General features: G+C 41.6%; 1 protein-coding gene across 2 annotated transcripts; it reads right to left on the bottom strand.

Moving 5' to 3' along the window:
* Window positions 1-650: 650 nt before the first annotated feature.
* best2 (bestrophin 2) lies at window positions 651-26,524 on the bottom strand. Of its 2 annotated transcripts, none has more exons than XM_061881340.1 (10): window positions 26,126-26,524; window positions 22,566-22,775; window positions 22,405-22,499; window positions 19,654-19,887; window positions 17,681-17,835; window positions 17,494-17,571; window positions 12,530-12,682; window positions 11,594-11,674; window positions 4,698-4,852; window positions 651-1,946 (listed from the first exon to the last, which is right to left on the bottom strand). In XM_061881340.1, the coding sequence occupies exons 2-10, from the start codon at window positions 22,730-22,732 to the stop codon at window positions 1,244-1,246; spliced, it is 1,821 nt and encodes a 606-aa protein (XP_061737324.1). In that variant the 5' UTR covers window positions 22,733-22,775; window positions 26,126-26,524; the 3' UTR covers window positions 651-1,243. The 2 variants fall into 2 exon arrangements, with proteins under 2 accessions (XP_061737324.1, XP_061737323.1); XM_061881339.1 differs by having other exon boundaries at window positions 22,566-22,778.

Raw genomic sequence — 26,524 nt, forward strand, 5'->3', positions numbered from 1 at the left:
GCTGGATATGACTTTAAACCTTAACCAACCATGCTTGACTATAGCTCTTGTCTCAAAGTAGGTGTACTGTCACCACCTGTCACATCACACCCTGACTTATTTGGAGTTTTTTGCTGTTTTCCTGTGTGTAGTGTTTTAGGTCTTGTCCTGCGCTCCTTCTCTTGGTGGCTTTTTCTCTTTTTTTGGTATTTTACTGTTGCAGTTTCATGTCTTCCTTTGAGCGATGATTCCCGCATCTACTTTGTTTTAGCAATCAAGAATATTTCAGTTGTTTTTATCCCTCTTTGTGGGGACATCGTAGATTGTAATGTCATGTTACCGCCGTTACTGCCGTTTCTTTTCTTTTTCTTCTATGTCCCACTCTCCCTTGTGGAGGGGGTCCGGTCCGATCCGGTGGCCATGTACTGCTTGCCTGTGTATCGGCTGGGGACATCTCTGCGATGCTGATCCGCCTCCGCTTGGGATGGTTTCCTGCTGGCTCTGCTGTGAACGGGACTCTCGCTGCTGTGTTGGATCCGCTTTGGACTGGACTCTCGCGACTGTGTTGGATCCATTATAGATTGAACTTTCACAGTATCATGTTAGACCCGCTCGACATCCATTGCTTTCCTCCTCGCCAAGGTTCTCATAGTCATCATTATCACCGACGTCCCACTGGGTGTGAGTTTTCCTTGCCCTTATGTGGGCCTATCGAGGATGTTGTGGTGGTTTGTGCAGCCCTTTGAGACACTAGTGATTTAGGGCTATATAAGTAAACATTGATTGATTGATTGATGTTCGGATGCACATTGTGGACGCCGTCTTTGCTCCACAGTAAGTCTTTGCTGTCGTCCAGTATTTAGTGTTTGTTTACTTTGTAGGCAGTTCAGTTTTAGTTTCGATCTGCATAGCCTTCCCTAAGCTTCAATGCCTTTTCTTAGGGGCACTCCCCTTTTGTTTATTTTTGGTTTAAGCATTAGACACCTTTTTTACATGCACACTTCCTCCCGCTGTTTCCGACATCTACAAAGCAATTAGCTACCGGCTGCCACCTACTGATATGGAAGAGTACTACAAGGTTACTCTGCCGAGCTCTAGACAGCACCGACACTCAACAACAACACATCATTATTTTTAACCCAAATAGGTGGAATTAGATAATCTCCCACGGCACACCAGACTGTATCTCACGGCACAGTGGTTGAAAAACAGTGACTTAGATGCACTGAATCCAAAGTTGATCTGACATGGAAGTGCGGTGCACTTAAGTCCCAGTCAGCTCTGACCCCATGCTGACACTTCGGAGGCGCTGTGGCTCAAAAGATGGCACAGTGAGGAAGGACATCTTGTGCTGACCTAAAGAAGGTTGGGCAAAGGCGGGCACCACTCTGTGGTGGTTGATGATGGGCTGGGATCTGCAGTGCTCCAGATGAGAGGAAGACGGGGGAAATAGGAAAGCAGAATGATGTTGAGGGGTGATGGGAATGGCGGAGTCCGGTCGAGTCTCTCCAGAGGGAAAACTGACCCCAGTTTTCTCTTCTTCTTCCTCCTCTCTGGTGTGGTCTTCTTCCCCGATGCTCTGATCCACCTGCCTGGTGGTGTCTGCTGCTTGTCCATGGAAATCAATGTCCAGCAGAGGCACTCTGGTGCTCTTCTCCTCCCTGAAACTGCAAATCGTGCTCTGGGTGTCCTGACCCAACCCAGAAGGCAGCGACCCTCCTTTGCCGATCTTGCAACTCTCGCTGTCGTCGTCGTCGCTGTTGCACGGGTCGGTGCCGGGGGAGTGGTGCAGACGCTGCAGCTGGGCCGAGGTGCGTCGCAGGGCTCCACCCATGAGGCCGGTGGGAGAGGGGGCCGCGTTCAGGAGCCGGTTGAAGAGAGCCATGTTGGGGTGGCGGCTGACTGTCTCCTCCGTGTTCTCAGCGATCTCCTCCAGGGGCTGGAAGTGCATCTCCTCTTTGGGGATCCTGTCAGAGAGAACAGACAGTTCTCAGATAAGCACCGACGTTGTTGTTCGCTCATTACGTATCAGGACTTAAAAATGTTTTATTATGAGTGAAGAGTGATAAAACAGCTGGCGACTTGTCCAGGGTGTACGCCGCCTTCCGTCCGAATGCAGCTGAGATAGGCTCTAGCGACCCCCCATGACCCCGAACGGGACAAGCGGTAGGAAATTGATGGATGGAGTGATAAAGTGTTTTTTTCCAGATGTGTTCCCATTTCTTCAAGTTACCAAAACGTTTGGGAACGACCCAACGAACTCAGTGCTTCTCAAACTTTTTTCACCTACTACCACCCTCGAAAGAAAAAAAACGTGATGACCAGCATTAAAGAACATTAGCTTAGTAGGCCTAAATATTCATTAAAAACGAGGCAGGTGTTTTATTTAACAAGTATATTTAGTATTTTGGCCATTGTAACGTTACACACAGTCGGAACACTGTTTGAAAATAGAAAAATAAAAGACTGTACGTATCACATTTTGAGAATACCTTCTTATACAGGCATCACGGTGGAATAGGGGTTAGTTTATGTGCCTCACAATACAAAGGTCCTGAGTAGTCCTGAGTTCAATCCCGGGCTCGGGATCTTTCTGTGTGGAGTTAGCATGTTCTCCCCGTGACTGCGTGGGTTCCCTCCAGGTACTCCGGCTTCCTCCCACCTCCAAAGACATGCACCTGGGGATAGGTTGATTGGCAACACTAAATTGGCCCAAGTGTGTGAATGTTGTCTGTCTATCTGTGTTGGCTCTGTGATGTGGTGGTGACTTGTCCAAGGTGTACCCTGCCTTTCCCACGAATGCAGCTAAAATAGGCTCCAGCACCCCCCATGACCCCAAAAGGGACAAGCGGTAGAAAATGACTGGACGGACTTCTTATACACCTTTGAAATTGTGCGTGGCAGGTCCAACATCAATGTTGACAATACAAAAGTTTTTATATCAGGCCCCGGGGAGTCTTAAGTGAGTCCTTAAGCTCGTTTTTTATTGTGGCACATTATTGAAATAAAACTAAACCCCCCCAAAAAAACGCATTAATGGGGAAAAATAGAACAATAAGACAGTGTAAAGAAAAAAAACTAAACATTTGCTACTAAAACTTAACTAAACAAACATTGAAGTCTATCAAAGTGGCCCCACAGCATGATAGTTTACTAATTTTATATCACAAAGACTTCAAAGTAGACGCTAGATGACAGTGAAAAAAAACTGTACTGTTTTAATTCCATCCATTTACTACCACTTGTCCTTTTTAAGGGTCCCGGGGGGTGCTGGAGCCTATTTCTGCTGCATTCGGGCGGTAGGCAGCGTACACCCTGGACATCAGGACACATGGCTGACTATTTAATTCATTATAGCTAATAATAGTAGTAATTAATTTTAACAACAGAACATTTATTTCATGCATTTTAGCATTTGTGAACTATTGATCGATCTTCAGCTGTAATTTTTGTTGTTAAATGACGGATGAGAGATTATCATCACACTTCAACATCTCCGTCATGTAAATTTTGCCTCTTTGCGAGGTCAGCATGGCAAATGAAAAATCTGTTAATTGCCTTATCTTTGATAAATAAAGTTTGAGTAAATCCATATATTTATGTATCACATTACCCCAAATCAGTCTAAACGACGTAATCCGTTTTAAAAGGTCCGACTAAGACCGAATCATATGAAAACTAAATAAAAGAATAATTCAAATACAATTAATGCGTTCGGACCCCAAAAAATATTGGCAAGAAAACAAAGCTAGATACATATAAATGATGAATAAAATGGAAAAATTAACATTTAAAATCACTTCTATCTCTATTGAAGACTCCTGTTGACAAGACGGCGATGAGCAGTGAGGTAGGAGGAGAGCCACGAGTTATTTTTTGCGGTTTCATTCAATCAATCAATGATTATTTATCCATCCATCCATTTTCTGCCGCTTATTCCCGTTCGGGGTCGCGGGGGGCGCTGGCGCCTATCTCAGCTACAATCGGGCGGAAGGCGGGGTACACCCTGGACAAGTCGCCACCTCATCGCAGGGCCAACACAGATAGACAGACAACATTCACACTCACATTCACACACTAGGGCCAATTTAGTGTTGCCAGTTCTCCCCGTGAATGCGTGGGTTCCCTCCGGGTTCTCCGGCTTCCTCCCACTTCCAAAGACATGATTATTTATATAGCCCTAAATCACTAGTGTCTCAAAGGGCTGCACAAACCACAACACAAACCACTACGACATCCTCGGTAGGCCCACATAAGGGAAAGGAGAACTCCCACCCAGTGGGATGTCGGTGACAATGATGACTATGAGAAACCTTGGAGAGGACCGCATATGTGGGCAACCCCAGCCGTACTCAATTAAAAAAAACAAAAAAACACAAGAGACTGACTTACAAACACGTGGAGTTATTTGAGTACTCGATTCCAAAAAATGATACGCTGACAAACGGATCAGTTTGTTAAGCTGCGTACAATGTTTAGTCGTACGATAACCACATTTTCATCAGAAACTGAAGAGTGGGGCATACAAAACCTAAGTTGCCACTCTACAGTAAACGGACACATCCTACAGAAAGTCTGTAGAAAGTTTTTACAATCACACATTCTGTTCTTGAAAAGTCAATCGGCCCCAATACTTTCATCCTGTGTGGATTTTCCCATAGAGTGAGTTAATTCACATTGAAATGTAAGAATGTGATGACGAGAACAATGCCACTTACGCCATGTCGAAAGTGGAGCCCTGAAAGGAGGGTTTGCGAAGGACAAAGAGGGTTGCAGCTGTGTAGGGAGGTCTGGGGTTCGAGTCATTCCAGTAGCGGTCCCGTTCAATCATTGGCACGTCTCCATACATCTCATCCACCGCCATCATGGACACCTGCAAAGTGAAGCGAACACACATAAACACACACATCTACAATAAAGAGAAACTGAAACTAAACATTTTTATAATTTTGTTGCATTATACTGTCACAGGCCACAAAATTAGGGACAGCTGAATTATCTTTCTTTCAACACAACAGCACAACAAGGTTTTTTTAATACTAGAGTCAATCTGGCTTTGACACTGATCGTGGAATATTGATGGACATGCACGGAAAAAAGGCGGAAAAATTTATTCTGACTTGAACTATCAAAAAATAGCTTCATGAGCTCCAATACTGTACACCAGATCTGGGAAAATTAAGACCCAGGGGCTACATGCGGCTCGTTAAGTTTTTCAATCTGGCCCGCCGGACATTGTCAAATAATTTTTTGAGATCCTCAAGATGGAAAGGGAAGCTGCCATTATGATGTGCAGCGATGTTTTCTAATGACCGTAAGTCTTGAACTATACTAAGTATTTCAATGGTTGGAATCTGCCCTTTTGCATGATATACTAGTTACTATGGTCATCTAATTAGTTACTATGGTCATCTAATTAGTTACTATGGTCATCTAATTAGTTACTATGCTCATCTAATTAGTTACTATGGTCATCTAATTAGTTACTATGGTCATCTAATTAGTTACTATGGTCATCTAATTAGTTACTATGGTCATCTAATTAGTTACTATGGTCATGTAATGAGTTACTATGGTCATCTAATTAGTTACTATGGTCATCTAATTAGTTACTATGGTCATCTAATTAGTTACTATGGTCATCTAATTAGTTACTATGGTCATCTAATTACAAACCCCGTTTCCATATAAGTTGGGAAATTGTGTTAGATGTAAATATAAACAGAATACAATGACTTGCAAATCCTTTTCAACCCATATTCAGTTGAATGCACTACAAAGACAATAAGCTTGATGTTCAAACTCGTAAACTTTATTTTTTTTTTGCAAATAATAATTAACTTAGAATTTCATGGCTGCAACACGTGCCAAAGTAGTTGGGAAAGGGCGTGTTCACGACTGTGTTACATCACCTTTTCTTTTAACAACACTCAATAAACGTTTGGGAACTGAGGAAACTAATTGTTGAAGCTTTGAAAGTGGAATTCTTTCCCATTTTTGTTTTATGTAGAGCTTCGGTCGTTCAACAGTCCGGGGTCTTCGCTGTCATATTTTACGCTTCATAACGCGCCACACATTTTCGATGGGGGACAGGTGTGGACTGTAGGCGGGCCAGGAAAGTACCCGCACTCTTTTTGTACGAAGCGACACCGTTGTAACACGTGGCTTGGCATTGTCTTGCTGAAATAAACAGGGGCGTCCATGAAAAAGACGGCGCTTAGATGACAACATATGTTGTTCCCAAACTTGTATGTACCTTTCAGCATTAATGGTGCCTTCACAGATGTGTAAGTTACCCATGCCTTGGGCACTAATACACCATCACACGTGCTGGCTTTTGAATTTTGCGTCGATAACAGTCTGGATGGTTCGCATCCCCTTTGGTCCGGATGACACGATGTTGAATATTTCCAAAAACAATTTGAAATGTGGACTCGTCAGACCACAGAACACTTTTCCACTTTGCATCAGTCCGTCTTCGATGATCTCGGGCCCAGAGAAGCAGGCGCCGTTTCTGGTTGTTGTTGATAAACGGTTTTCGCTTTGCACGGTAGAGCTTTAACTTGCACTTACAGATGTAGCGACCAACTGTATTTAGTGACAGTGGTTTTATGAAGTGTTCCTGAGCCCATGTGGTTGTAATGGCCATAGGGGTCCATATATATATATATATATATATATATATATATATATATATATATATATATATATATATATATATATATATATATATATATATATATATATATATATATATATATATATATATGTATGTATGTAGTATGTATGTATGTATATATATGTATATATACACATATATATATATATATATACATATATATATATATATATATATATATATATATAGATATATACACACATATATATGTATGTATATATGTTTATATATGTATGTATGTATATATATATGTATGTATATATATATGTATGTATATATATATATATATATAAATATATATATATTCCCCCCCAGCTGACCACAAGTAAATTATATACATACATACATACATATGTATGTATATATATATATATATATACATACCTACATATATATATATACATACATATATATACATACATATACATACATACATACATACATACATACATACATACATACATACATACATACATACATACATATATATATATATATATATATATATATACACACATACCGTATAATAAATATTGCCAGTCACAATTTACTTGTGCTCAGCTGGGGGGAATATATATATATTTATATATATATATTTATATATATATATACTTATTATGTCATCCATTTACTTATTATAAACTGTTACAGGCGTATTAAATAATCATGTTAATATTAAATATGTAACGTAATAAATATGGGGCGGAAGCGGAAATTGATGTCACAAACCACCTGGCGCACCTGTCAGACAGCGTTTTTTTGCTACGGAGCCACTTTATGGAAGAATCCTCATTTTTGACCTTTTTTGTGGACTTTCCATTGGCCTGTGGAGAACCGGGACAACAGAGACTCTTTCCAGGAGAACTTTGAGTTGGATGCGCAGACGCGGTACTGTGAGTACTTTGCTGCGGCTGCTAAACATTCGTGCGTGCATGGCGCTATGTGCATGGCGCTACGTGCATGGCGCTATGTGCATGTTACTATGTGCATGGCGCTATGTGCATGGCGCTACGTGCATGGCGCTATGTGCATGTTACTATGTGCATGGCGCTATGTGCATGGCGCTATGTGCATGGCGCTATGTGCATGGCGCTATGTGCATGTCGCTATGTGCATGTCACTATGTGCATGTTACTATGTGCATGTTACTATGTGCATGTCACTATGTGCATGTTACTATGTGCATGTCACTATGTGCATGTTACTATGTGCATGGCACTATGTGCATGTTACTATGTGCATGTTACTATGTGCATGTCACTATGTGCATGTCGCTATGTGCATGTCACTATGTGCATGTTACTATGTGCATGTTACTATGTGCATGGCACTATGTGCATGTTACTATGTGCATGGCACTATGTGCATGTTACTATGTGCATGTTACTATGTGCATGGCACTATGTGCATGTTACTATGTGCATGGCACTATGTGCATGTTACTATGTGCATGTCGCTATGTGCATGGCGCTATGTGCATGCCGCTACGTGCATGGCACTATGTACATGTCACGTGTCTAGTTCTGTGCGCTGTGGGATTGAGTGTGTTGTGCCGGTGTTTGATTTATATTGGCGGGTTATATGGACAGGAGGGGGGAGGTCTTTGTTATGCGGGATTCATTTGTGGCATATTAAATGTAAGCTTAGTTGTGTTGTGGCTAATAGTTATACATGGCTTGTGTGTATTTACTGTATTAATCATTCCCAGCTGAATATCAGGTCCCACACGTGACTCCTTCATTTGCGTAGTGGCAGAGACACCCGGGGAACTTGGGTGCCTTTGTTACAAAGTGATACCTTCAAGTACCTGGGGGTACTTGAAGGTATGCCAAGGGGTACGTGAGATTTTTTTTTAAATATTCTTAAAAATAGCAACAATTCAAAAATCCTTGATAAATATATTTATTGAATAATACTTCAACAAAATATGAATGTAAGTTCATAAACTGTGAAAAGAAATACAACAATGCAATATTCAGTGTTGACAGCTAGATTTTTTGTGGACATGTTCCATAAATATTGATGTTAAAGAGTTCTTTTTTTGTGAAGAAATGTTTAGAAGTAAGTTGATGAATCCAGATGGATCTCTATTACAATCCCCAAAGAGGGCACTTTAAGTTGATGATTACTTCTATGTGGAGAAATATTTATTTATAATTGAATCACTTGTTTATTTTTCAACAAGTTTTTATGTATTTTTGTCCAAATAGTTCAAGAAAGACCACTACAAATGAGCAATATTTTGCACTGTTATACAATTTAATAAATCAGAAACTGATGACATAGTGCTGTATTTTACTTCTTTAGCTCTTTTTTTTTCAACCAAAAATGCTTTGCTCTGATTAGGGGGTACTTGAATTAAAAACATGTTCACAGGGGGTACATCACTGAAAAAAGGTTGAGAACCACTGCTTTAGAGATTGTCGGTTTTTGATACAGTGCTGTTTGAGGGATGGAAGGTCACGGTCATTCAATGTTGGTTTCCGGCCATGCCGCTTACGTGGAGTGATGTCTCCTGATTCTCTGAACCTTTTGATGATATTATGGAGCGTAGATGTTGGAATCCCTAAATTTCTTGCAATTGCACTTTGAGAAATGTTGTTCTTAAACTGTTTTGACTATTTGCTCACACAGTTGTGGACAAAGGGGTGTACCTCGCCCCAACCTTTCTTGTGAAAGACTAAGCATTTTCCCAACTCATATGGAAAAGGGGTATGTAATTAGTTACTATGGTCATCTAATTAGTTACTATGGTCATCTAATTAGTTACTATGGTCATCTAATTAGTTACTATGGTCATCTAATTAGTTACTATGGTAATCAAAGTCACAGCAGCTCAGACGAGGCACCAAGCAGTGTGGGTCCACAGAGTGTTTCCAGAGCAGCCAGCCTGAAATGCAGGTGTTAAGATTTTTAAAACAAAGTTCTCAAGCTTAGTGACATCAAATTGTTTTTTGTTTTTTTTTACCCATCGCGTTAATATTTTGCTGTTTATTGCATTTGTGTTGCCTTTCGCTTGATTGTAAAATGTGTCGATGGAGAGGGGGTGAGACGTTCATCCACCCATCCATTTCCTACCGCTTATTCCCTTTTGGGGTGCCTATCTCAGCTACAACTGGGCAGAAGGCGGTGTACACCCTGGACTAGTCACCACCTCATCGCAGGGCTATTGTAAATCCCACTTTCTTTATTTGATGTACATTCTGGGTGTCTCATTCAGTAAAACAATTTAAAACTATCCATCCATCTTCATCCGCTCATCCGAGGTTGGGTCGCGGGGGCGGCAGCCTAAGCAGGGATGCCCAGACTTCGCTTTCCCCAGCCACTTCGTCTAGCTCTTCCTGGGGGACCCCGAGGCGTTCCCAGGCCAGCCAGGAGATACAGTCTTCCCAACGTGTCCTGGGTCTTCCCCGTGGCCTCCTACCGGTCGGACGTGCCCTAAACACCTCCCTAGGGAGGGGTTCGGGTGGCATTCTGACCAGATGCCCGAACCACCTCATCTGGTTCCTCTCGATGTGGAGGAGTAACTGCTTTACTTTGAGTTCCTCCCGGATGACAGAGCTTCTCACCCTATCTCTAAGGGAGAGACCTAAACTCATTTCGGCCGCTTGTACCCGTGATCTTATCCTTTCGGTCATGACCCAAAGCTCATGACCATAGGTGAGGATATGAAAGTAGATCGACCGGTAAATTGAGAGCTTTGCTTTCCGGCTCAGCTCCTTCTTCCCCACAACGGATCGATACAGCGTCCGCATTACTGAAGACGCTGCACCGATCCGCCTGTCGATCTCACCATCCACTCTTCCCCCACTCGTGAACAAGACTCCTAGGTACTTGAACTCCTCCACTTGGGGCAGGGTCTCCTCCCCAACCCGAAGAGGTCCACAGTTAATGTGGACCTCTTGCTCTATTTGAGTTATTAATGTGCTATTTTAAAATGTAAATGTAATCAGATTATGACAAATTAATCCCCATTAATGCTCTGACATGAATATTGTAAGGAACTAACAAGTGTGGAGAAGGTACAGGTGTACCTAAAAAAGTGTCTCATTATAATTAAATTGTAAAATCTCCCAAGAATGTGTCCTTTCACCCTTACTTTGTATTATGTTTACTGATGAATGCAGGAGTTGGCAGGAGGACAGCTATTTGATCAAATTCTCTGACACAGCACTGTTGTCCCTCCTCTATGGTTCACAATCAAAGTTAAGAGCACCCTAATGGATTTCATCTCCTGGTGTAATTTTTTGGATTTAAATGTACCTATAACCAAAGAATGATTTATTGATTTTAGACATAAGAAGGAAATGTCTACGGAGTGCATCATAAATAAATAAAAAGTTGACATTGTTTCACTATATAAATATTTGGGGACCTTTTTTGAGGACCAGCTCAAGTTTGATGTGAACAAAGATTTTATAGTGAAGAGAGCACAACAGAATTATTCTTCTCAGGAAACTACATTATTCCTCTGTCAGGCCTGTTATTCTATGTCTATTTATTGAATCTTATGTGGGGTTTTTTCATATGTTGGTTTCACTGTCTTTTAGTTAAAGACCGAAACAGCTTGACTATTATTGTTGAGGCTTTCTCTAAGATGACCAGACTAAAACTAAGAGACTTAAATTTCTTCTGCAACAGTAAATCCACCGAAAAGCAAAGAGCATTTTTGCCTGCCCGACCTATGTCCTTTTCTAAATCATTCGTCCCCTCTGCACTCAGACTCTAAAACTTGTAAACTTTTACATTTTTCAGAGTTTTGTATTGTTGTACTGTTTATGTATTTTTTTACTTTTTTTTTGTTGTGGGCCAAGTGTAAGCTTTGCGAACCACGACAACCTGCTGTTTAAAATGAATTGCCCCTTGAGGGATTAATAAAATTGTTTGAATTAAAATCAAAAATCAACACTATGAGGAAACAATCAAATGACCAACCTGGAAATTTCTGTCAATCAACCAATTTGTTTCGAAGTCGTCGTCATCTTCTCCAAAAGGGTTGATCAGCTGTTCTGCAACCTTTTTAGAGAGACAAAAATGCCAGTAAAGTATAATGCTTTTTTTATTTTTTTTATGTGGTACAGTAAACCCTGGTTTTCACTGTTAATTGGTTCCGGGGCTGACCATAGTCGATTATCTGCAAAGTAGAAATTATCTATTAAAAATATATTTTAGAGCTAGAGCTCCTTTAATTCAATATAGTAATGGTGCCTGATGTTAAGCCAATCAGTGGCCCTTCTTAGGCTTGAAAAAAAAAAAAAAAAATATATATATATATATATATATATATATATATATATATATATATATATATATATATATATATATATATAAGGCCAAACGTTTGACACACCTTCTCATTTCAATGTGTTTTCTTTATTTTCATGACTATTTACATTTTAGATTGTCAATGAAGGCATCAAAACTATGACACCTGTGAAGTGAAAACCATTTCAGGTGACTACCTCTTGAAGCTCATCGAGAGAATGCCAAGAGTGTGCAAAGCAGTAATCCGAGCAAAGGGTGGCTATTCTGAAGAAACAACAATATAAAACATGTTTTCAGTTACTTCACCTTTTTTTGTTGAGTACGTAACTCCACATTTGTTCATTCATAGTTTTGATGCCTTCACTGACAATCTACAATGTAAATAGTCATGAAAATAAAGAAAACAAATTGAATGAGAAGGTGTCCAAACTTTTGGCCTGGACTGTAGAATAGGCTTTTAAAAAAAGTTTTTAAATCTGCGATAGAGAGAGCCACAGACTTTAAATCATGATGGGGCAAGGAATGAGTGTATTTCTGTACAATTATTAATCTTGATTTTTTAAATGTAATAATTAACCAATTAATTTAGAGCAAAAACCAACTCACCTTGAGCCAGCCCGCGTAAAAGAAGAACTGCAGTAAGGTGAAGATCGGCACGTAGAGGTCCAGGTCGTGCCCTGGATAACCTTGATCAGGATCTAGGAACTGACGACCAATTAGACACACCAGGAAAAAACTATACACGGCCAAAGTCGCCACCTTTAGGACAGATAGGGAAAAGAAAAGACGAGAATTGACCAATTACCTTCTTTAGTAAATGTCATTGTATTGATCAAACAATAAGACTAAGTAGCCTGTTTAAGTACCATAGTTTGATTCCTGTATGAGACAGATTGTGCATGTGGACATACTGTAAAGCTGAGAGGAAAAGCTGTTATGATTTGCATGAGCTCCACAGTTTTGAATATGTTCCTCCTCCTCATTACAAACTATTCTTTCATCCTCCCATCCATCCATTTTCTACCGCTTATTCCCTTTTGGGGTCGCGGGGGGCGCTGGCGCCTATCTCAGCTACAATCGGGCGGAAGGCGGGGTACACCCTGGACAAGTCGCCACCTCATCGCAGGGCCAACACAGATAGACAGACAACATTCACACTCACATTCACACACTAGCGCCAATTTAGTGTTGCCAATCAACCTATCCCCAGGTGCATGTCTTTGGAGGTGGGAGGAAGCCGGAGTACCCGGAGGGAACCCACGCATTCACGGGGAGAACATGCAAACTCCGCACAGAAAGATCCCGAGGCTGGATTTGAACCCAGGACTGCAGGACCTTCGTATTGTGAGGCAGACGCACAGTTTATTCAATTTCATATTGAAGGCCACCCCAGGCTAAATTGGGGCACTAAGCAGCTTTTCCATATTTTCATGGATAAATTTGCACTGTTTAGATGGAGTGTGAAGCGACCGGAATGAGAATCAGCACCTCCAAGTCCGAGTCCATGGTTCTCGCCCGGAAAAGGGTGGAGTGCCATCTCCGGGTTGGGGAGGAGACCCTGCCCCAAGTGGAGGAGTTCAAGTACCTAGGAGTCTTGTTCACGAGTGAGGGAAGAGTGGATCATGAGATCGACAGGCGGATCGGTGCGGCGTCTTCAGTAATGCGGACGTTGTACCGATCCGTTGTGGTGAAGAAGGAGCTGAGCCGGAAGGCAAAGCTCTCAATTTACCGGTCGATCTACGTTCCCATCCTCACCTATGGTCATGAGCTTTGGGTCATGACCGAAAGGATAAGATCACGGGTACAAGCGGCCGAAATGAGTTTCCTCCGCCGTGTGGTGGGTCTCTCCCTTAGAGATAGGGTGAGAAGCTCTGCCATCTGGGAGGAACTCAAAGTAAAGCCGCTGCTCCTCCACATCGAGAGGAGCCAGATGAGGTGGTTCGGGCATCTGGTCAGGATGCCACCCGAACGCCTCCCTAGGGAGGTGTTTAGGGCACGTCCAACCGGTAGGAGACCACGGGGAAGACCCAGGACACGTTGGGAAGACTATGTCTCCCGGCTGGCCTGGGAACGCCTCGGGATCCCCCGGGAAGAGCTAGACGAAGTGGCTGGGGAGAGGGAAGTCTGGGTTTCCCTGCTTAGGCTGTTGCCCCCGCGACCCGACCTCGGATAAGCGGAAGATGATGGATGGATGGATGGATGTTTAGATAATATTTTAACATTGTGCTTCAGTATGATGCAGATACGCTCAAATTGTTTTCACCAAGTTGGGTACAGAATCTGTCGTTTTTTTGTTTTCTTTAATTCAATGACTATCCACATTTTCTTCTCATTGTCCTTCAGTCACTTTCTTCCATCCCATGGTCGGATAACAAATGTATGATGATCTCTAGCTATAAGCTAATGCAAAGGAGTAAGACCAACTGTTTGTGGCAATGTGGCACTCGCAGCTCTTATCTCAAAACACTCTTAGGTGGAGGTACCCATGTATATTTGGTATAGACTGTACATTGGTATTATCAGTGACAGAACAGAAACAGGCTTGGAATATGTTTGTGTTTAAATTTCATATGAAGCATCCTGTCGTTCATTGATTGACATTTTTACAATATTTACATTTCTTCACGCAAAACCAATACAGATGCTGGCTTTTGAACTTTGCACCTATTACAGTCCGGATGGCTCTTTTCCTCTTTGGTCCGGGTGATACGACGTTCAGTTTCCAAAAACAATTTGAAATGTGGACTCGTCAGACCACACGACAATTTTCCGATTTGCATCAGTCAATCTTAGATGACCTTGGGCCCAGCGAATCCAGTAGCGTTTCTGGGTGTTGTTGATAAATGGCTTTCACTTTGCATAACTTGTACTTACCGATGTAGCGACGAACTGTAGTTACCGACAGTTACTGACAGTTTTATGAAGTGTTCCTGAGCCCATGTGGTGATATCCTTTACACACTGTCAGATTTTGATGCAGTACCGCCTGAGGGATCGAAGGTCACGAATATTCAATGTTGGTTTTCAGCCTTGCAGTGATTTCTCCAGATTTTCTGAACTTTTAGATGATATCGCTCCCTAGATTCCTTGCAATAGCTCGTTGAAAAATGTTGTTCTTAAACTGTTTGACGATTTGCTCTCGCATTTCTTCACAAAGTAGTGACCCTCGCCCCATCCTTGTTTCATGAAAGCTGCTTTTATACCCAATCATAGCACCCACCTTTTCCCAATTAGCCTGTTCACCTGTGGCATGTTCCAAATAAGTGCTTGATGAACATTTCTCAACTTTCGCAGTCTTTTTTGCCACTTGTGCCAGCTTTTTGAAACATGTTGCAGGCATCAAATCCTGAATTATCTAATACTTGCAAAAAATAAAGTTTTCCAATTCAAACGTTAAGTATCTCGTCTTTGCAGTTTATTCAATTGAATATAGGTTGAAAAGGATTTGCAAATCATTGTTAATCCTTTCCAACCTATATTCAATTGAATACTCAACGTGCCTAAGTTCTCCCACTTGAAATGATGACAGACGTCTGTAATTTTCATCATAGGTACACTTCAACTGTGAGAGACAGAATGTGAGAAAAAAATCCAGGAATTCACATTGTAGGAATTTTACAGAATTTACATGGATGATACAGCAGAGGATTGGGAGAATGTCATGTGGTCGGATGAAACCAAAATAGAACTTTTTTGTATAAACTCAACTCCTCGTGTTTGGAGGAAGAAGAATACTGAGTTGCATCCCACAAACACCATACCTACTGTGAAGCATGGGGGTGGAAACATCATGCTTTGGGGCTGTTTTTCTGCTAAGGGGACAGGACGATTGATCCGTGTTAAGGAAAGAATGAATGGGGCCATGTATCGTGAGATTTTGACCCCAAACCTCCTTCCATCAGTGAGAGCTTTGAATGGTTGACCAAATACTTATTTTCCATCATAATTTACTAATAAATTATTTAAAATTCCTACATTGTAAATTCCTTGATTTATTTTTTTCCCCATTCTGTCTCTCACAGTTGAAGTGTACCTATGATGAAAATTACAGACGTCTGTCATCATTTTAAGTGGGAGAACTTGCACAATCGCTGGCTGACTAAATACTTTTTTGCCCCACTGTGTGTGTGTGTGTGTGTGTGTGTGTATATATATATATATATATATATATATATATATATATATATATATATATATTATTTATTTATTTATTTATTAAGGGCTGTCAAAGTTAACTTAAAAATAACACGTTAATTATGAATTTCAATAAAGGCACTATTTTTTTTTGCAGCCGATGAACAACACTTCCTTTTTGACTCTTGGGCCATGCCTTAGCAGGGGAACTTGGCTGAAGTTCACTTGCTACTAAAGAGCTACGAGCGAGCAGAAAGGGACAACTGGAAATATTGTGTTAGAGCTCAAAAAAAGTCTGCGGGCTATAGAGCGTTTTCCGTTCGGGCTCCAGTACTCTGAAATGCCCTCCCGGTAACAGTTCGAGATGCTACCTCAGTAGAAGCATTTAAGTCTCACCTTAAAACTAATCTGTATACTCTAGCCTTTAAATAGACCTCCTTTTTAGACCAGTTGATCTGCCGCTTCTTTTCTTTCTCCTATGTCCCCCCCTCCCTTGTGGAGGGGGTCCGGTCCGATGACCATGGATGAAGTACTGGCTGTCCAGAGTCGAGACCCAGGATGGACCGCTCGCCTGTATCGGTTGGGGACATCTCTACGCTGCTGATCCGCTTGAGATGGTTTCCTGTGGACGGGACTCTCGCTGCTGTGTTGGAGCCACTATGGATTGAACTTTCACAGTATCATGTTAGACCCGCTCGACATCCATTGCTTTCGGTCCCCTAGAGGGGGGGGGGGGGGTTGCCCACATCTGAGGTCCTCTCCAAGGTTTCTCATAGTCAGCATTGTCACTGGCGTCCCACTGGATGTGAATTCTCCCTGCCCACTGGGTGTGAGTTTTCCTTGCCCTTTTGTGGGTTCTTCCGAGGATGTTGTAGTCGTAATGATTTGTGCAGTCCTTTGAGACATTTGTGATTTGGGGCTATATAAATAAACATTGATTGATTGATTGATTATTATTTTATCAATCAATCAATCAATCAATCAATGTTTACTTATATAGCCCTAAATCACTAGTGTCTCAAAGGGCTGCACAAACCACCACCCAGTGGGACGTCGGTGACAATGATGACTATGAGAACCTTGGAGAGGAGGAAAGCAATGGATGTGAAGCGGGTCTAACATGATACTGTGAAAGTTCAATCCACAATGGATCCAACACAGTCGCGAGAGTCCAGTCCAAAGCGGATCCAACACAGCAGCGAGAGTCCCGTTCACAGCGGAGCCAGCAGGAAACCATCCCAAGCGGAGGCGGATCAGCAGCGCAGAGATCTGGTCGAGTCCTCAATTACAACATGATTAGCGGGCTCAATATTACATGTTTTTAATTAATAGAGCAATATGTTCACCCACCCCCAAAAATTATCTGTCTAGGATACACTTATTTTTGATGGAAAAGGATACCTTGTGTACATGTCATATAAAAGGTGAGAGCTTTACCTGAGTGTAGACCAAGGGAACGCTGATCATGTCATAGTGAAACAGCATGCTGCATTTTCCCCGGAATCCATTCAGCTCCTGTTAAAAAACATGAACAATGCTGCTTGAGGTCACATCACAACATTGGTCCTCACAGTGTGTGTGTGTGTGCATGTCTGTGTGTGAGAGAGAGAGAGGGATGGCAGACCTCCAGTAGCAACTTGAGCGTATGATCATCTTTGATCCGGCCCTCACAGCGGGCCACAGCAGCCAGGTTGGTGAACCACACACATGGGATCCAGTATTTGTTATACGGAGAGTGAAGGCCTTCAAACTTTTTGCGCTCCTCTCTGGTCATGAACCCTGCACAGTTTTTAGTAGCCAATAAAAACGTTGATTTAGTTTTTGACACGATACAGGGCCTTGATCACCACCTCTGTTCTAGTTTATCCCAAAAGTGTTGAGGTCAGGGCTCTCACTCAAGTCCTTACACACCAAATATATCCTGGCAAGCCTTGCTTTGTGCACTGGGGCACAGCCATGTTGGACCAGAAAAAGAGTTGAAAGCATCATAATAATTTACTTGTGTGTTAGTAAGATGAGGAAACCGAAGGCCAGGGTCAACCCCTGAAGAGTTTGAAGTGAGTTATTGAACTCATATCATGTTTTGCTTATAGGGAAGATTTACATCCAAGTTGGAAAAGGTAAACCACCAAGTTTAATTAAACAGTGTTCAGTTTAAGCACATAATAAGATAAGGGCCCTTAGTTTGGTGCGGTATAGCTCGGTTAATAGAGCGGTCGTTCCGGCAACTTGAGGGTTCCAGGTTCGTTACCCCCTTCTGCCATCTGAGTCACTGCCCTTGTATCCTTGGGCAAGACACTTTACCCACCTGCTCCTGGTGCCACCCACACTGCTTTAAATGGGACTTAGATATTGGGTTTCACTATGTAAAGTGCTTTGAGTCACTAGAGAAAAGCGCTATATAAATATAATTCATTTCACTTGGTATTCGCAGGTGGATTAGATCACTTCTTGTAGGAAAAGAGGCTCTAATTGGGACTGCGGAATGCAAAAGTGATAGTTGTATCCTTGAGAAGAGACTACCTGTCTAGTTCCAAGCCACCATTTAAGTTTTGACTTAAAAGAGTTGTTTTCCAGACACTTACACACGAACATCTCCTTTTATGGTCAGGATGTGCTCTCCTGACTTAGCACGCACACACACAGAGAGACAGGAAGGAGGAACATAAAACTGATGTTTTGGCTTCTCCAAGTTAGGAGAGACATATTTTTTTGACTTTCTCCTCCAGGCACTGTGGTACTGAATAATGACACTCGCTTGGAATAAAGCAACTTTTGGTTCAGTAAAGCATCTCCGACGTCTCTTTTGATCCAACCGCACTGCCGTGTTATCCTTTTGTCCGGAAAAGGATGACAAGACCGGAAACTGCAAATTGCCACTAGCCAAGGTTTGAAATTACGTTTCTAGAAATGTTCCTATTTTTAAGAATTAATGACTTATTTTTAGTTATTTTACTTTACATCATAATCTTAATTTTAGCATCAATACTTATATTGCATTTATTATAGCTTAATAACTATTAAAATTGAGAAAATAACTATTCAAATAATATATATTGGTTTCCCTCACATAGAAAATATTGTTTAAAGTTTATGCGACATGCCGAGGATGCTTAATTTAAAAATTGCAAGTTGAATAATGCTTGTTTTCACAATAAAATAATTATTTCTATCTTAAAAGTTCTGCTAATTTTTAAATATAGAATGTTTTATTTAGGATATGTCATCATGTAAAATTAACAAGCTGCGTGGATATACAACTTCACTAGTTTTTAGTGTTTTTTTCTCAAAATCTAGTTTTTTATCTTGTATTTTGTCAGTTTTTTTTGCAGTGTACTTTAGTCCATTAAATACAATTCTCCAAAATCTAAACTTTGATTTCAACAGGACTTGCAAAAGAAGATTACAACGCTGATGCCTTGTCATAGAGCCGATAACGTTTTTTTTTTTTTTAATCAGCCATACATTTCAAGATGTGCTTGTCCCCGTGTTGTGCTGCCTCTCTCGTGCAGTGCATGTACTTCTCTCAATGATAATAACACAGAAAATAATGTGCAGTTCTTTAAAAGTTAGCATGCAGATCATCCACACGCTCACCTGCCTCCACCACGTGATCTATGGTGGGGAAGCGCTTGAAGACGGCTGTGCTGACAGATCTGAGGATGAGCAGGGCCGACAGACTGGCGTAGCGCATCATGGTGCGTCTGAGCAGCCGGCCCCGCTCATCACTGCCCTGTAGGCCCCCCGAGAGGACGCACATGAGCCGGTCGGGGAGTGGGATGCTGGTGTACTGGCTCCACCAGCGGTTCACCACCAAGGTCACATAAAAACCTGCCCACAGCGATGGAGAGGAAGACATTAGTTGTGGGGTTACACAGTTTAATCATGTACATCCTGCCATCTGGTGGAAGTGCATTGAATTACGTTCCTTGCATAGCTAGATGAACAAAGTTACTTTATTTATAGTAAATTCGTAATTATTTTGCCCTGCGATGAGGTGGCGACTTGTCCAGGATGTACCCCGCCTTCCGCCCGAATGCAGCTGAGATAGGCTCCAGCGACCCCAAAAAGGGGCAAGCGGTAAAAAAATGGATGGATGGACGTAGTTATTTTCTGACCAAATAAGTGGATAATTTCCCACAGCACACCTGATGATCGCAAAGTTAAATAGTTGGTATCATGGAGTTAATTGTAGCTATAACATCTAGACTTCTTGGAATACTTTTTATAAGTTTGAGTGTGTCCATTGATATTGTTATCTATATGTGAGGTCAGAGGTCACTGATGGTGTGTCATATCGGCTCTAGTTCATCACAAAAGTGTGTGGATGCTCAAGTTTTTTCTGCAATAAACTTATCCATACCTTTTATGGACCTCTTTTTACATAGATGGAAGCACTGTATCTTAACTTAAAATGGTAAATGGGTTGTATTACTATAGCGCTTTTCTACCTTCAAGGTAAAAGCGCTTTTGACACTAAAATGATGCTGTTTTAGGATGGCCTATCATCAATTACATTAAAATAATTTTAATGGGAAACATTGATTTGAGATAAGAGCTCTGTCACTAAACCAATTAAGCCCTTAAATTTAGATACTACTGTGATATGTATTTGAAAAAAAGTCTTCATAAAATGAAAAATTGAGATCAGAGTCTAGTACAACTCATGATTGATTACTTAATTGATTAAGAAACACTGATATTGTCATATACTACCTCCAAACAGTAGTTAAATTGTCTAAAAGGAATGAGAAAGGGGGTTTATAGCTCGGTCGGTAGAGCGGCCGTGCCAGAAACTTGAGGGTTGCAGGTGCGATTCCCGCTTCCGCCATCCAAGTCACTGCCGTTGTGTCCTTGGGCAAGACACTTTACACGCCTGCTCCCAGTGCCACCCACACTGGTTTAAATGTAACATAGATATTGGGTTTCACTATGTAAAGCGCTTTGAGTCACTACAGAAAAGCGCTATATAAATATAATTCACAAAAAGGGAAAAATCATTTTGGAGGTTCCTTGAAAAAGATTTAACAAATAAAACTAATTATCCTTTCCATCCTTTGAACTGAGCAACTGTGTGGAACAATTTCCCTTGTGAATCATTAAAGTTTGTCTAAGTCTAAATGTAATGCAAGTAATAAACTGTAAACATACTGTATAAATGCCTTGAACCTTAACCTAATTGGGGTAAAATACAGAATGAAGCAATTTTGAGGCAAAATATTACAATTTCAATACATGTTTTCAAGCACAATAGACAAGTACACAAAAACAAGTGATATATGCCCTACAGAGGGTTGCTAAACCCATTGTCTTTGTTTCCCTATTTGACTTGAACCTCAATGTAAGTTTTGGACTGATTAGAATACATACAACTCATTCCATATTTTATGAGCACAATAACAAAATTAGGCAGAAGTAAATTCTTTTTTTTAATAAAAAATATTTACTTCTTTAAAAATCTCTGTCCTGCTTAAGTTAAAGGGGACCTATAATGCAAAACAAACTTTTCTTACTAATTGGTACCGGTTTTTGTGCCTTTGTATCTGCATAAGTCCTGAAAATTTGCAACAAAATCATGGAGACACAGCGGAAATATTTATAAAACAATCTTGGCTCCATTCATACTTCCTCCAAACAGCTGTTTGGAATTGGGCCAACTTGGGATGATGTTTTAATTGGTGACTTCAGTGGATATCTCCATACATCAGACCTGGGCAAACTATGCCCTGGGGTCCTTCTTTTCAATCTGGCCTGCCTTTAGATCTAACAATTGGGAAGGTTTTTGTCATGTTTGTCCTCAAACAAAAAAAAACATAATAAAAAAAAAATAACATTTCCAATCATTTTTTAAAAATGTTCCAGGGAGCCACGGGTCGCTGATCCCCGAGCTAGACTAATAAGTCTAGCTACCCAACTAGCTAGCTAACAGCCGCAAAACAGAAGCAGAGTGAAGACAGCCAAGGAAAAACCAACATATGCAAGAAAAGTCATACTGCCAAGAGCTGGATAGGTGAGCGATCACACATTCTGGTGTTGATTGACTTAGCCTGTGGCTAAATGGAAACTATTGAGATTTTACAGTATATTTTTTGACAAATACTGGACATTTCAGCTCTATACCGGCCTAAAAACTGTTATGTTTTTTAAAAGCAACCCAAGAAGTTTCTTTATCATTGGTGGTCCCAACCTCAATGAGACATTAATCCTAGGTATTTCAAAGTTAGCCATTGTTAGGTTAGGTCACTTTATAAGTGAATTAAGTGGAGGTAAACGTGTTGTGCAGCCAGCAAGATCAGAACAATCATAAAACATTTGGAAAAAAGTAACATCTCAGACATTGTTGCTTACCTAGTACAAAAGACATAGGGATGAGACTTGCATAGTAGTTGCAATAAATTGCCAGCTTCTCAAAATACCTCTTCTGATCATCAGGAAGAAAGAATCTACACAAACAAATTGATTATGATTATAAATGAAACTAGAGTATTGAAGTCATTAGTAGTTGTTACCTGTATGTGATGCTGATGGCCGTGTACATGGCAAAGAAAGCCAGGAACTCTTTGTACAACACCTTGTAGATGCTGCCTTTCCATGCCAAAAGCAACTTGGAGAAGCCACAGAAGCGAGCGTTGGCAACTCTGGCCGTGTAGGTGACGGTCATTGGGACAGCCAGCATGCACAGCCTCAAAATAAACTATTTGGAATCACCTCGCTGACACCTGCTTTTGCAGCAAACATTGAAGAATATTGCTATTAATGTCTTAATCATAATTTTAAGTCTAATTAAGAAATCTTAACGAATTCTGGGAGAATCCAATTTTCCCTCACTCGTAAACAAGACCCCGACATACTTGAACTTCTCCCCAATCCGGAGATGGCACTCCACCCTTTTCGGTGCCAGAACCGTGGACCTAGACTTAGAAGTGCTGATTTTCATCTGAGTCGCTTCACACTCTCGTTGCGAACCAATCCAGTCAGAGATGAAGATCCTGGCCAGATGAAGCCAGCAGGACTACACCATTTGCAAAAAACAGAGATCTAATTCTGTAGCCACCAACGCCCTGACTCAGCCTAAATTCTGTCCATAAAAGTTGTAAATAGAACCGGTGACCAAGGGCAGCGATGGCGGAGTCCAACCCTCACCACAATCAGGCGGTCGGTTAGCCCATACTCTGTGTACTCTCCACAGGACTTCCCGAGGTACACAGTCGAATGCCTTCTCAAAGTCCACAAAACTTGCCAATTCAGAGGCACCGCCACCGATGGCCAAGCAATGCTGCAGTCTTGTCAACCAAGACAGTCCCACAGCATCCAGAGCCTTCGGGAACTCCAGGCAAATCTCATCCCTCCACAAGGAACTTCTTAATTTCCTCAGCAACCTCAGCCCCTGAAATAGGAGAGCCCACCACAGAGTCCCCATGCACTGCTTCCTCATTGGAAGACGTGTAGGCCTTCAAAGTATTCTTTGCACCGATTCACTACATCCCGAGTCGAGGTCAGTAGCACACCGTCCCTATCGTACAGTGTGTTGAAAGTGCACAGTTTCCCCCTGCTGAGGCGGTAGATAGTGGTCCAGAACGACTTCTCCGAACTCCTCCATTGTTTCGAGTTTTTGCCTCTGCTACCACCAAATCCACGCACCACTTGGCCTTCCGGTAAGTGTCTGCTGCCTCCAGAGTCTCATGAGCCAAAAGGAGCTGGTAGGACTCCTCCTTCATCTTGGCGGCATCCCTCACCAGTGGGTTCTGAAATCACCGCCACGGCAGGAACCACACACCTTGTGGCCACAGCTCTGAACGACTGCCTCGACAATTGAGGCATGTAACATGGTCCACTTGGACTCAATGTCCAGCGCTTCCCTCATAACGTGTTCAAAGTTCTTCCGGAGCTGGTAATTAAAATTCTCTGACTGGAGACTCTGCCAGACGTTCCCAGTGGACCCTCATTATGCGTTTGGGGCTACCAGGTCTGTCTGGAATCCTCCCCCACCATAGGAGCCGACTCACCACCGTGTGGTGATCGGTTGAAAGCTTTGCCCCTCTCTTCACTCATTGACTTTATTTTATGTAATGGAATAATAAAGGCAATGTTTGTTTAGTTGGTATTGTTACATTGTCTTAAATTGTTACATTTGTATACAAATACTTGTAATATATATCCATTCATCCATCCATTTTCTATTGCTTGTCCCTCTCAGGGTGTCGAGGGGTACTGGAGCCTATACGAGATGCACTCGGGCAGAAGGCGTTGTACACCCTGGATAAGTCGCCAACTCATTGTGGGGCCAACACAGACAGACAACATTCACACACTAGGGCCAATTAAGTGTTGCCAAGCAACCTATCCCCAAGTGCATATCTTTGGAGGTGGGTGGAAGCCGCATTATACGGTCAGTGAAATGTGAGATCAGTGCATATGTTAGTACAAAAATAAGTGAGGGGACTCTGACCGGTGTGCTCTCTGGCAAATTTCACTCTAAAAATACAGCCTTTAAATGTTCAAAAGCATTTCTAGATGACATTCTGACAATAAAATTTCATTTGTGGTCTTTTCTTAAGAAAGTTGTGATTATATGAGCAAGTAACTACATCTTATTAATCATCACGCCTCACTATATGAAGGTCCTTGGTTCGATCCCGGGCTCGGGATCTTCCTGTGTGGAGTTTGCATGTTCTCCCCGTGACTAGGTGGGTTCCCTACAAGTACTCCGGCTTCCTCCCACTTCCAAAGACATGCACCTGGGGATAGGTTGATTGGCAACACTAAATTGGCCCTAGTGTGTGAATGTGAGTGTGAATGTTGTCTGTCTATCTGTGTTGGCCCTGCGATGAGGTGGCGACTTGTCCAGGGTGTACTCCGCCTTCCGCCCAAATGCAGCTGAGATAGGCTCCAGCACCCCCCGCGACCTCAAAAGAGACGAGCGGGACAAAATGGATGGATAGATGATTAATCTAAATTCCAAAATGTGATTAATCTGATTTTTTTTTTAAATAGTAGTTTGACAGCCCTAATATAGTACATACTAGGGGTGCAGAAAAAATAGATTCACGCCTGAATCATGATTCTTATTCATCCCGAGTCTAAATCATATTATAATTTTCAAAAATCAAGTTAAAAAAAATATATCATATGTATATATAATATTTTTTTATTTTTTTTAAATGAGGATACATTTGGTGAAGGGGTTAGTGCGTCTGCCTCACAATACGAAAGTCCTGAGTAGTCAGGGTTCAATCCCGGGCTCAGGATCTTTCTGTGTGGAGTTTGCATGTTGTCCCCGTGAGTGCGTGGGTTCCCTCCGGGTACTCCGGCTTCCTCCCACTTCCAAAGACATGCACCTGGGGATAGGTTGATTGGCAACACTAAATGGTCCCTAGTGTGTGAATGTGAGTGTGAATGTTGTCTATCTGTGTTGGCCCTGTGATGAGGTGGAAACGTGTCCAGGGTGTACTCCACCTTCCGCCCGATTGTAGCTGATAGGCACCAGCGCCCCACGCTACACCAAAGGAAATGAGCGGTAGAAAATGGATGGATGGATGGCATTTTTAAAGTAAGTTTTTGAGGTAATTTCCAGGCAACCAAAATAAGCTTTTCTCATTTGTAACCTGCTTCAAAAAGGTTTCATTATAAATATAGCAAAAAATTGCGACAATCGGTTTGAATCGAGAATCGATTCTGAATCAAATCTTAACCCAAGGAATGGGAATTGGAATTAGGTATCCATAGAACATAATACGTACATATATAGAATTATTTTTGTTTTGCAAAAATCTGGTTTTATTATGATTATAATCAAGATCTACAAATGAAAAGTAAAAACTGTTCAATAATCTTAAAAATAAATTATCGGCAAAACGGACGCTATCGTTACTTGGTGTCGCATCGATACTGATATTTGTAGTATGGCCCTACTCTGGGGATTTGGAATCAATTAATAACATCACTAAAATTTCAACGTTTGGTAGCTTTCTAAATAAAATACCGAAAAGTGTCTTAGTTATGTTCACTTCCTCGTACAACCAATTAATATCAACTTGTTACACAATTTTAAGTAGAAATATCATCTTACCTCTGTAGCTATCCAAAGTCTCATTTCGGTGTGTAATAGTTCCACAGAAGGAAGTGTTCACATGTGGTTGAAGTGTGAGTTGCTGTGCGCGATCCAGTGATGTTTTGGCTCCTGAGCACATAACTCTATGACATTTACATACACAGCAGTAATCCTCGGTGCGACCAGTGGTCATTGCGTCCTGGGGTAAATCCCGAAAAACGAGGAGCAGCAGCTCGTTAGCGTGGCCCCCGACCGGGACAGAACTGCAGGATGATGGAGCGCAAGCGACAAGCCGCAACTACATAACTGGACTGAAACCACAGCAAGTGGACCGTGACAAAACTTTGAGTTGAGTGTAATGGCAAAACAAAATTGTTGCTCTTACGGGTTTTTCATCAGACCTTCTAATGCATAGAA

The sequence above is a fragment of the Nerophis ophidion genome, linkage group LG20 (assembly GCF_033978795.1).
Source record: "Nerophis ophidion isolate RoL-2023_Sa linkage group LG20, RoL_Noph_v1.0, whole genome shotgun sequence".
Taxonomy (NCBI): Eukaryota; Metazoa; Chordata; class Actinopteri; order Syngnathiformes; family Syngnathidae; genus Nerophis; species Nerophis ophidion.